The sequence below is a fragment of the Phocoena phocoena genome, chromosome 1 (assembly GCF_963924675.1).
Source record: "Phocoena phocoena chromosome 1, mPhoPho1.1, whole genome shotgun sequence".
NCBI classification, from domain to species: Eukaryota; Metazoa; Chordata; class Mammalia; order Artiodactyla; family Phocoenidae; genus Phocoena; species Phocoena phocoena.
Genome location: NC_089219.1, coordinates 159,475,568 through 159,488,931, shown reverse-complemented (window position 1 = coordinate 159,488,931; position 13,364 = coordinate 159,475,568). Strand labels below are relative to the sequence as shown.

The 13,364-nt window shown below is 34.9% G+C and overlaps 1 protein-coding gene across 2 annotated transcripts in view; it reads left to right on the top strand.

The window, feature by feature from the left end:
* Nucleotides 1-13,364, top strand: part of AKT3 (AKT serine/threonine kinase 3) — a 372,859-nt gene that overhangs the window by 153,430 nt on the left and 206,065 nt on the right. For both annotated transcript variants that reach the window (XM_065894489.1, XM_065894498.1), the window contains one exon: nt 12,548-12,659. In XM_065894489.1, coding sequence (XP_065750561.1) covers nt 12,548-12,659 — 112 coding nt within the window. The remainder of the gene's footprint in view (nt 1-12,547; nt 12,660-13,364) is intronic.

Genomic DNA, 13,364 nt, shown 5'->3' with positions numbered 1-13,364 from the left:
TCGCAGTACACATATCCTCTACTGATCTTGCTCTCTACCAGGGTATCTGCCACACCTAAGCTATTATCCCCTCAGTGGAATTAATAAATCTCTTTAAGGTTGATGTGTTGAGTCTTAATTGGGTGCTATGCTTTTTTGCTCCCTGGATAATAAAACCTTTAAATAAAAGAAAGAAATGTTTTTTCCCTCTTTTAAAGAATATCTGTAATAGTATTATATCTGGGGCCTTAAAAATAAACTCTCTTTATGGTCATTATAACGCCAAGAGCATTATTTAATTTTGTGATTTAATTATAAATAGAATCTATTATTATGTGTTTGTTTTTCACATTGGATGTTAGTGGAACTATTTTTAAAAGAATATAGTTAGCACTTAAAGGGTTAAAGCATTTGAAATAAAACCTAATCTTTTAAATAAAATATGAACAGGTGATGTCTAAAATTTTTTTTGGTATGTATTTTCTTGATTTAGCATCTTGCATTTCCTCTATTTATTTGGCTTTCAGGTTTACAGAGTAATTACAGCTTTGAATGAAATTGGTCATCTGTGGTTCAGTGGTCTAAAAGTAAATAGGATGTTTGAAATTCAGCTTAGAGTTTAACTTGGTCAGGTGAGTGTAGCTAGTGTATCTATTTAATTTAAATACTTGTGTAACAAAAACTTTATTGAAAAATATCACCTACCTGTAAAATAATTCAGAATAATGGTAGTAAAGATGATCCAGGATCTCAAGAAAAAATGGAGGCATGGCTTGAGAAGGTACAGAAACGTAGACGAACTAAGGAACAAACAAACAGATGAACAATACAATATCTGAAATAAAAAAAATACACTAGAAGGAAACAGTAGCAGAATAAGTGAGGCAAAGGAATGGATAAGTGAGCTGGAAGACAGAATGGTGGAAATCACTGCTGCAGACAAGAATAAAGAAAAAAGAGTGAAAAGAAATGAAGACAGCCTGAGACTGCTGGGACAATGTCAGATGCACGAACATTTGCATTATTGGGGTCCCAGAGAGAGAGAGAGAAAGGACCTGAGAAAATACTGGAAAAGATAATAGTGGAAAACTTCCCAAACTTCCCAAACATGGGAAAGGAAACAGTCACCCAAGTCCAGGAAGTGTAGAGAGTCCCAGGCAGGACAAACCTAAGGAGCAACACGCCAAGACGCATAGTAATCAAATTGACAAAAATTAAATACAAAGAAAAAATATTAAAAGCAACAAGGGAAGAGCAACAAATAACATACAAGGGAACTCCCATAAGGTTATCAGCTGATTTCTCAGCAGAAACTTTGCAGGCCAGAAGGGAGTGGCATAATATGTTTAAAGTGATGAAAGGGAAGAACCTACAACCAAGGATACTCTACCCAGCAAGGCTGTCATTCAGATTCAACAGAGAAATCAAAAGCTTTACAGACAACCAAAAGCTGAGATAATTCAGCACCACCAGATCAGCTTTGCAACAAATGCTAAATAAGCTTTTCTAGGCAGAAAAGAAAAGGCCAAAACTAGAGACGAAAAAATTCCATATGGAAAAGGTTTGGTAAACGCAAACACACAGTAAAGGTAGGAAATTATCCACACACAAATATGATATCAAAACCAGGAATTGTGAAAAGAGAGCACAAATGCAGACGATTAGAAATGCATTTGAAGTTGAAAGACCAGCAACTTAAAACAGTCTTGTTTATATATAGAATGCTCTATCAAAACCTCATGATAATCACAACATCAAAAATCTACAATAGATACACACACAAAAAAGAAAAAGGAATCCAAACACAACACTAAAATTAGTCATCAGCTCACAAGGGAAGAGAACAAAAGAGTAAGGGAAGAAAAAAGACGTACAAAAACAAATCCCAAACAGTTAACAAAATGGCATTAAGAACATACATGTTGATAATTACCTTAAACGTAAATGGATTAAATGCTCCAACCAAAAGACATAGACTGGCCGAGTGGATACAAAAGCAAGACCCTTATATATGCTATCTACAAGAGACCCACTTCAGATCTAGGGACACATACAAACTGAAAGTGACAGGATGGAAAAAGATATTCCATGCAGATGGAAATCAAAAAAAAGCTGGAGTAGCAATACTCATATCAGACAAAGTAGACTTTAAAGGTGAGACAAGAAGGACACTACCTAGTGATCAAGGGATCAATCCAAGAAGAAGATATAACAATTGATAATGTATATGCACCCAACACAGGAGCACCTCAATATATAAGGCAAATACAGCCATAAAAGGAGAAATTGACAGTAACACAATAATAGTGGTGGGCTTTAATACCCCGCTTTCATCAGTGGACAGATCATCCAGACAGAAAATCAATAAGGAAACACAGGCCTTAAATGACACATTAGACCAGATGGACTTAACTGATATTTATAGAGCATTCTATCCAAAACCAGCAGATTACACATTCTTAAGAGCACATGGAACATTCTCCAGGATTATTCACATGCTGGGTCACAAAGCGAGACTTGGAAAATTCAAGAAAATTGAAATTATATCAAGCATCTCTTCTGACAACAGTGGTATGAGATTAGAAATCAACTACAAGAAGAAAAGTGTAAAATAAGTAAACACATGGAGGCTGAACAATATCCTACGAAACAACCAATAGATCACTGAAGAAATCAAATAGAAAATCAAAAAATACCTAGAGACAAATGAAAACAAAAGCATGACGATCCAAAACCTATGGGACACAGTAAAAGCAGTTCTAAGAGGGAAGTTTATAGCAATACACTCTTACCTCAGGAAACAAGAAAAATCTCTAATAAGCAACCTAGCCTTATACCTAAAGCAACTAGAGAAAGAAAAACAGACAAAACCCAAAGCTAGTAGAAGGAAAGAAATCATAAAGATCAGAGCAGAAATAAATGAAATAGAGACAAAGACAATAATAGGTCAGTGAAACTAAAAGCTGGTTCTTTGAAAAGGTGAACAAAATTAATAGACCTTTAGCCAGACTCATCAAGAAAAAAGGGGAGAGGGCTCAAATCAATAAAGTTAGAAATGAAAAAGAAGTTACAATGGACACCAAAGAAATACAAAGGATCTTAAGAGACTACTAGAAGCAACTATATGCCAAAGAAGTGGATAACCTAGAAGAAATGGACACATTATTAGAAAGGTACAATCTCCTAAGACTGAACCAGGAAGAAACAGAAAGTATGACCAGACCAATTGCAAGTACTGAAATTGAAACTGTTTTAAAAACTCCCAACAAGCAAAAGTCCAGGACTAAATGCCTTCACAGGCAAATTCTATCAAACATTTAGAGAAGAGGTAACATGTATCCTTCTGAAACTATTCCAAAAAATTGCAGAGGACGGAACACTCCCTAACTCATTCTAACTCATCATCCTGATATCAAAACCAGACAAAGAGACCACACACACACAAAAAAAATTACAGCCCAATATCACTGATGAACATAGATGCAAAAATCCTCAACAAAAGTACTAGCAATCCAAATCTGACAATACATTAAAAGGATTATACACCATGATCAAGTGGGATTTATCCAAGGGATGCAAGGATTTTTCAGTGTCCTCAAATCAGTTAGTATGATACACCACAGTAACAAATTGAACCATATATGATCATCTCAATAGATGCAGAAAAAGCTTTTGACAAGATTCAACACCCATTTATGATAAAAACTCTATAGAAAGTGGGCCTAGAGGTAACGTACCTCAACATAATAAAGGCCTTATATGACAAACCTACAGCTAACATCATACTCAATGGTGAAAAACTGAAAGCATTTCCTCACAGATCAGGAAGAAGACAAGGATGTCCACTTTCACCACTGCAATTCAACATAGTTTTGGAAGTCCTAGGCAGGGCAATCAGAGAAGAAAAAGAAATAAAAGGAATCCAGATTGGAAAAGAAGAAGTAAAACTGTCACTCTTCACAGATGACATGATACTATACATAGAGAATCCTAAAGATGCCACCAGAAAAGTACTAGAGCTCTTCAATGAATTTGATAAAGTTGCAGGATACAAAATTTGTACACAGAAATCTATTGCATTTCTATACATTAACATCGAAAGATCAGGAAGAGAAATTAATGAAACAATCCCATTTACCAGTGCATCAAAATGAATAAAATACCTAGGAATAAACTTACCTAAGGAGGCGAAAGACCTGTACACTGAAAACTGTAAGATGCTGATGAAAGAAATCAAAGATGACACAAATAGATGGAGAGATATACCATGTTCTTGGATTGGAAGAACAAATATTGTCAAAATGACTATAGTACCCAAGGCAATCAACAGATTCAATACAATCCCTATGAAACTACCATTTTTTACCAAACTAGAACAAAAAAATCTTAACACATCATAGACTGGAGACATATCAGTACGTGTTTTGTTACCCGAACATTATTGACTGGAGATGTATCAATACGTTTTTAGAGAGTAATGCAATTAATATCACTGGGGGGAGTTGTTAGAAGCCTAAAGTTGATCAAGTGTTCATTTTACAACTTAACGATTGTCATTAGTATTTACATTTTGCTCTGTTAGATTTTTGTTCTAACCTTGTGTATATTATCAACACAAGTTTATTACCATAAAATTTTCAAAAATGAAGCATCGTGAAATTTTGAGTGAAGAAGAATTTGTGGGTGAATTTCATGCACCGAAATTTCTCTGATTGTCCAAGTGTCATATATACTACTGTCTCAGAAGATGATCATTCTTAAGAATATAGTTCTGATTCAGACAGTGTGAATATTAGACCAACAAAAAGATAAAAAAACCTTAGCAATTGATTCTGATTCGGAAAGTGAAAATGAAACCCACTGTGCTGGAGAATGCTCCTTTGCTTCTACAGAAGTGAATTGAAGATAACATTTCATGAAATTAGAAGACTTTACAGGTGTGTCAGGTGTAAATATTGAATGTAATAACCTGCAAAGTGTTAGTGAAATAACAGAATTAATTTTTGGTAAGGACTTTTTCAAGTTGGTTGCTTCTCAAAGAAAGTTGTGTCATGAACAGAATGAAAAATCATATAAGAAGTATGAGAAGGCTTTAAAATGGACTGATGTAACCAATAGTGACATGAAGAAGTTTCTTGGATTAATAATTTTGATGGGACAAATAAAGTCACACTGGAAAGAGTATTGATTGATTGATCCCTTACTTGAAACACCTATCTTTCCAAAGATTATGATGAGAAGAAGTTTGGAACAAATAATGATATTTCTTCACTTTAATGGTAGCTTGGAAACTCTGCTTCCTGCAGACAGAATTTCCAAAGTTAAACCTCTTCTGGATTATTTTCCATCTGTATACCCAAACAAGAGCCATCACTTGTGGAGAGGATGACTTAGATTCAAAACCTATAATCCTGGAAAATGTACAAAATATGGAATTTTGGTCAGGATGGATAGCAAATGTGAAACTGATATATATGCAAACTTGAGATTTACACAGGTGAAGGAAAGAAATTGCAAGAAACAATATTATCAGTCCTACAACCTTATCTTGGTTCATGGCACCATATTTACCAAGACAGTTATTACAACAGTGTGTCCACATCTAAAACGTTGTTGAAAAATAAAACCAGAATTTGTGGGACTATAAGAGAGAATCCTGGTCTACCAAACCAATTAAAGGAGAAATCTAAAAATCTACAGAAGGGAGAAATGACATTCACATGGAAGGGAGACGTTATTCTTATATGGAAAGACAAGAGGTTAGTCCTCCTGGTGACAACAATTCATGACACCTCCATAGCATCTACAGGAAAGGAAGACGGGAGGACTGGTCATCAGATAACTAAGCCCACTTGTATATTAGAGTATAATAAATATATGAAAGGAGTTGATCGATCTGATCAATATTTAGCAAACTTTAGTATCCTCCAGGAAACTTGAAAATGTTATAAGAAAGTGGGCTTCTATTTGAGTAATTGTGGTTTATTCAATGCGTTTAAAATTAATTGTAGCCTTAATGCACAGAGTAAAATGACTTACAAGCAATTTTTGTTAGCGGTAGCTAGAGAATGTGTAACTGACCATTCTGGTGAATGTAGTGGTAGTACTGCACCTGGTCCTTCTTGTGGCATTTTTAAAAGAGCCGCCCACAAAGATCCACCTTGTTGACTATCAGGTAAAAGAAAATAACATGTTCTAGAGGAAGTAATACCCACAGGACTAAAAAATGCCACCAGAAAGTGTAGGTTCTGCTCTTTTGTAATAGATGTTCTGTTCCTCTGCACAGAGGTGACTGCTATACTGCGTATCACACTTGAACGAAGTACTAGAATACTTTAGTAAGATATGTAAGATAAGTTTCAAATAAATACATTAAGTGCAAAAAAGTTGTTGATATTTACTCAAATGTGGGTGTTTAAGTATTCACTTACATAACAAATCACCGGCCACAGGCATTAGTTTCTGCCAAAATCCCCCAGTCAATAATGTGTTAAAATTTGTATGAAGACAAAAAGACCCTGGATAGCCAAAGCAATCATTTTTTTAAAATATTTTTTGGCCGTGCCAGGTCTTAGTCACGGCATGCAGGATCTTTGTTTCCATGTGTGAGATCTTTGTTGTGGCATGCAGGATCTTTTTTACTTGCGGCATGTGGGATCTTTAGTTGCGGCATGCAGGATCTAGTTTCCTGACTAGGGATTCAACCGGGGCCCCCTGCATTGGGAGCATGGAGTCTTAACCACTGGGACTACCAGGGAAGGCCTGCCAAACCAATCTTGAGAAAGAAAAAGGAAGCTGGAGGAATCAGGCTTCCTGAGTTCAGACTATACTACAAAGCTACAGTCATCAAAATAGTATGTTACTGCACAAAAACAGAAAGATAGATCAATGGAACAGGTTAGAAAACTCACAAATAAATGCATGCGCCTATGGTCAGTTAATCTATGATAAAGGAGGCAAGAGTATACAATGGAGAAAAGACAGTCTCTTTAATAAATGGTACCGGGAAAACTGGACAGCTACATGTACAAAAATGAAATTAGAACATTTCTTTAACACCATACACAAAATTAAACTCAAAATGGATTAAAGACCTAAATGTAAGACCTGATACTATAAAACTCTTAGAAGAAAACATAAGCAGAACACTCTTTGACATAAATCACAGCAAAATCTTTTTCGATCCTTTGCCCAGAGTGATGGAAAGAAAAACAAATAAATGGAACGTAATTATACTCAAAAGCTTTTGCATAGAATGGGAGAAAATATTTTCAAATGATGTGACTGACAAAGGATTAATCTCCAAAGTTTACAAACAGCACATGCAGCTCAATATCAAAAAAACAAACAATCCAATCAAAAAACTGGCCAAAGACCTAAACAGACATTTCTCCAAAGAAGACATACAGATGGCCAGGAGGCACATGAAAAGATTCTCAACATCACTAAGTATTAGAGAAATGCAAATCAAAACTACAATGAGATACCACCTCACACCAGTCAGAATGTTCATCATTAAAAAGTCTACAAATAATAGATGCTGGAGAGGGTGTGGAGAAAAGGGAGCCCTCCTACCCTGTTGGTGGGAACATAAATTGGTACAAGCACTGTGGAGAACAGTATGGAGGTTTCTTTCAAAACTAAGAATAGAGCTACCATATGATCCAGCAATCCCATTCCTGGATATATATTCAGAGAAAACCATGGTTTCAAAGGATACATCCACCCCAATGTTCATTGTAATGCTGTTTACAATAGCCAAACATGGAAGCAACCTAAATGTTCATTGACAGATGAATGGTTAAAGAAGATATGGTACATATATACGGTGGAATATTACTCAGCCATTAAAAAGAATGAAAAATGCCATTTGTAGCAACATGGATGGACCTGGAGATTACCACACTAAGTGAAGTAAGTTATTCTAACAAAGTCAAATATACAATATCACTGATATACAGAATCTAGAAAAAATGATACAAATGAACTTATTTACAAAACAGAAACACAGAATTAGAGAATGAATTTATGGTTACCAGAGGGAATGGGTGGGGTGGGGGTAGGGATAGATTGGGAGTTTGGGATTTACATGTACACAGTACTAAATTTAAAATAGATAACCAACAAAGACCTACTGTATAAAACAGGGAACTCAGCTCAATATTCTGTAATAATCTAAGTGGGAAAAGAATTTGAAAAAGAATATATACTTATGTGTATAACTGAATCACTTTGCTGTACACCTGTAACTAACACATCATTGTTAATCAACTGTACTCCAATATAAAATAAAAATTTTTTGAAAAAAGAAAAATATCATGGGTTATGATATAATAAAACCTACCTACCTGACATTTTATCTAAGAATGCTTGCTTTATTCCTGCATATTAAATTGTTCCAGAAGTCATAGATAATCGTTTGGTTAATAGCTTTTTAGAATCTCTATCCAAAATTTCTACTTAAAAAAAAAATTGTCCTACCTTGAGTTAGGAATCTTTACATAATAAAAAGGAAAATATTCTTCTAAAGAAGTATTGGCCAGCCTATTTATTAACCCTGTCCCTTTTAAGAATTCTCTTCAAAATAAGTGTTTTCAGACATGCACCATGTTCTGAAAACTTTCATGGCATATTTTTCTTCATTTTAGAGAGAACTGTATGATATGTTCATGTTTCCATGTTATGACTAACATGAAAGAACCCAAAGTGCTTCTGTTTACTGGCTCAGCTATTTTAATATGGTAATTTAAAGTTTCAACTGTTTTGAGTTTGGATTCAGCTCTTTATATCTGTTTATGCAAAGCAGTAACCCCTGAGGCATTGTGGTAGAATATTCTCTTCTGATGTTGACTCGGCTGTCACTTGAATATTGTGGACTCCCTTTTGGTAGCCACTTCTCTCTTCTATAGTTTCAATCTAATGGGTATTATTTAGAAGTTGGATTGATTTACAGAGTATTTTATACTGAAACCTGTAAACATATAGGTTTATTTCTATTCTTCATGTCCATAATTACATTTTTGTTGAGCTAGAGGTTTCAGGAGGACCTGATTAAAACCTTTATACCATTAGTAGAATATTACTTTATAATTACACAGAATGATTAAAAATAGAGCTTAGTATATGCTGTAAGCCTGTACAGTTTCTTACTCATTTTTCTTACTTACTATGCCCAGAATCTGGTGCTTGGCCCATAATTGGCATTTCATATATGTTGTTGATTCATGAATACTTAGCATATTTTGTCAAAACAAGCATGGTGTGAATAACCACTTATGTCATTTTATTATTATTTTAATATTTTTCCAAAACAATTGTATTCATAAATACAAATATTTTATTCTTTTCTAAATGTTACTTTTTAGTAGTTTGCTTGGGAATGGTAATTAATCACTTTTATTTTCCTTTTCATGAATTGCAGTAATTAATAACCACTTAGAATCTCATACATAGTATTTTAAATAGCTTTTACGTTTATAGCATTAAGAAGTTCTTTAGATTATAGCATTTAAACTTCATTTAGGTGTAGTGTTGAAAATATGCTTCTTTTAAAGTTTACTTTAATTCCTCATAGTGCTTTTAAAGATGAGAAAATCTTGGGGCTTAATGTACTTTGCCTTGGGTAATAATAGCTGATAGTGTGTGATAGAGGCTAGATTTGAATCTTGTATTCTAAAGTCTATTATCTTAATTATTTTGACATCACCACAATGGAAAACTTAAGTAAAACTTAAATAGGTGAACCTTAGAGTGGGCATTCTTTCTTTCCTTTTCTGTTCTTCCTGTGTCCCTTTACTCCATGGTTCACTCTCGAGTATTTCTGTCAGGACTGTCCCTCTTTTTAAGTATCTGTTCTCCATTCTTTACATTAAAAGCCAATTGGCAGGAATTACGTGGTGGTCCAGTGGTTAGGACTCTGTGCTTCCACTGCAAGGGCTACGGGTTCGATGATCCCTGATTGGGGAACTAAGTTCCCACAAGGCACGTGGCAAGGCCAAAAATAAAACAAAAAACACCAATGGGTCAATTACTCAATCATCAGATATTTACTGTGTACCCTTATGTGCTGTCACTGCTGTAGGTGCTCTGAGGAAGAGTCGTATACATAATTCCTAACTTTTAAGTAATTCATCTAGCTGGGACATCAAATTAACATTAATTAAACGTCTGCAAGACAGTATAGTGAACCATTGGCTGGAAGCTTGTTAGGAATGTTATAAAGAAGGAAACAGGAAGGAACAATGGGCTTCAAAGAGAATCAGATTGAGTTTGTACATTACAGGCAGAATAAGTTGGGGGAAATTATGTGGTTCTTTATTGGTGTAAATTAGTATAATATCTTTGGTATTTTAAAACTTTTATATTTCAAACAAAAAATATAAATTGGCATACTATGATTTTTTTAGCATTCATGTTTCAGGAAGTGTGTAACGTTGTTAAGTATTTAACTGTGAAACGATGGATTTTATAATCTGTCGATTCTATTACCTTTTCATTATTTTATATACCACCAGGTTCTCACTTCCCTCCTTACCCATTTTTAGTTCCTTAGTTGATTATCTAAACCACTCCCTTGTCTTGCATCCTGAATTCTGTTTCACTTTCTTGCATTTTCAAACTTACTTAGTTAAAATATAGCTTTGCTTAAATGCAATCCTTTGTATTCCCCATCTGCACCTATGTAACTGAAGTTATCTGGGGAAAAATATACAACCGTGATCCCTGGTGGTACTTTAAATTCTTAATCATTAAATTCCATTGGACCCTTAATGTTGTTTAGCAGTCATGGATATTCCCCTAGTCTGTTTGCTCCTAGAAGGCTATTATATATCTTCTCTTTTCTCAGAGCCTAAGTGCATCCTCTTCCAAGCTTATTCTTAAGGATGGCTTTACATGCTAATTCATTGGAAAAGTAGAAGCAATGAGCAAATAATTTCTATCAGCTCTGGGCTCCTTTACCCTATCTTCTCTCCTGTTGCATCACTAAATTCTCTATACTCCTGATTATAGCCAGCCCTCTACTTGTTCAGTGAATCCTATCCCTTTTTGACTATATAAGGAAGTTGCTCCAGAAATTTTCTCCTCTTTCCTGTATCATCAAAATTACCTTCTTGTTGGATTATTACTGTCAGAATTCACTCACTTGGAAAAAATACTTATTGAGTGCTATATGTTAGTTCTCGGTGCTAACAATATATTAGTAGAGCTTATATTCTAGTTGAAGAAACAGTAAATAAAAAAGATATTAAGTTAGTCATCTCATATGTACAAAGATGGAAACATGCTATGGGAAATAAACAGTAAAGCAGGTAAGAGGAGTTGGGGTGTCCTGGGTAAAGGATGCAGATTTCATTACTGAGTGGCATGGTTGAGGTAGGCTTCAATGTGAAGATTAGAATTGATTTAAGACTTGAAGGAGGTGAGGAGTTAACTGTGGGGTTGTGTGAGGGGAAGAATGCCTGGCAGAAGGCACAACTAGACAAAAGCCCCTAAAGAGAGAGAGTGCAGTGCATTTCCTCAACAACACTGTCTGCTGCAGTGTCAGCAGACAGCCCTATCCTATTTTCTCTTGTTGTCCAATACCAGATATCCTTTGGAGTGTAGCTCAGGTGTACACCTAATAATAGCAGCTAACATTTATTGAAAACTTACTCTGTGTCACACACCATGCTAAGTACTACAATTACGTATTATTAATCCCTACATCAATTTTATGATGTAGGAACTCTTACTGCTTCCCATTTAATACTTGAAGACCAGAGAAATTAATTGACTTGTCTAAGCTTGCATCGTTAATGGTAGGAAAAAAAGTTGAATCCAGGCACAGTAGTGTTGAAATCCATACTTTTAGCCACTATGCTATGTTCCTTTTCTTTGAAGTCTTCCTAGATATAGATAACTGCTGACAGAATTTATCACTTCTGACTGACTGGCTCTAGGTACTATAGATTACTAAGAGTTTTAGGGGGTGCATACTGTCAAAGGCTTATAATCTAGGTAGGGATAAGGATACCTTCTTAAAAATGATAAATAGTAATATAAGATACTCTATGCTAAGTGAAAAATGAGGGGTACAATAATAAATAATGAGAATGTAGAGTGGAGAATGTAGTGAGAATGTTATGAGAATATAGCTTGGGGAATGGTCAGTCTAGGACCAGGTTGTTATAAAAAGCTTCATGGAAGGAGTAGAATTTGATCTGGACTTAAAGGACAGGTATTCTTTTGGCTGTTGGGGATTACATATGGTTAGGGGTAAAATAAATGGAAAACATTCCAAATAGTAGTATTAGCTGGATCAAAGGTATAGATAGAGGAAAGAGCAAGATGTATTTAAGGAAAGTTTAATAGTCCAATTTGGCTGGTTAATAGAGCATGTGACCAGAATGGGTGATGGATTGGAAAGGAATACTGAAATTAGGTTATGAACAAACAGCCTTGAGTGGAGATCCATAGAAATCCGTAAGGTTGCAGTGGTTTGTTTAGAATAGAACTCTGTACTTCTCAACTGTTTGCTTCTTGGTTTAAGTATAAGTATATTCAAGGAGACATTTTATTTTATTTCTAGAATGCCAGTTAATGAAAACAGAACGACCAAAGCCAAACACATTTATTATCAGATGTCTCCAGTGGACCACTGTTATAGAGAGAACATTTCATGTAGACACTCCAGAGGAAAGGTAAGAAACTCATTTTTTCCATTTTGTGAAAAAGTGACAATTAGTCAAAAGGTCTATATGTATCTGACTTGACCACTTGTAAATATCTGTAAATATACTTGTAAAATGCTATAGTCCCCTAATTATTCTGTTTCTGGTATAACAGATAAATGACAGGCTTACAAAAATACTAAATCAAAACCTCTAGAAGTGCTATAAGATGTACTTTTTAACAGAAAATAGAGCATTTAAAAGTTAAAATGTAAATTAAAGAGGACATTTTAATCACCAAGCTACCTTTTAAACATTATGTAATTGATTGTGTTCATATTTGGAATTCTAAGGCTGGTGACGGCAAAAGGTTTCAAGTAGTGTGCCATTATGCAAGTGACTTCCTGGAGTGTTACGCTGAGAAGGATTCTGAGATTGGGTCTAAGCTCAGTGAGGAAAAAAAAATCAGGCTTGATGGGCATTGACTATCATCACTGCTAAAGAGGGGGGGTGGCAAAATGTTAGTAACTAGCACACCAGCTTCATCAGGCCCACATTTCATCCTCCTGATCTACTTACTATCCTCCAATTCTGTCTTAATACCTTTTATCTGGTGGCTCTGATACTGAGTTAGGTCCAACAACCACAAAATCACTTTTCTACACGTTATCATATATGATCCAAATCAGAAACTTTGTGAAGTTATATGTTATTAGCCTTATTTTCCAAATGAAT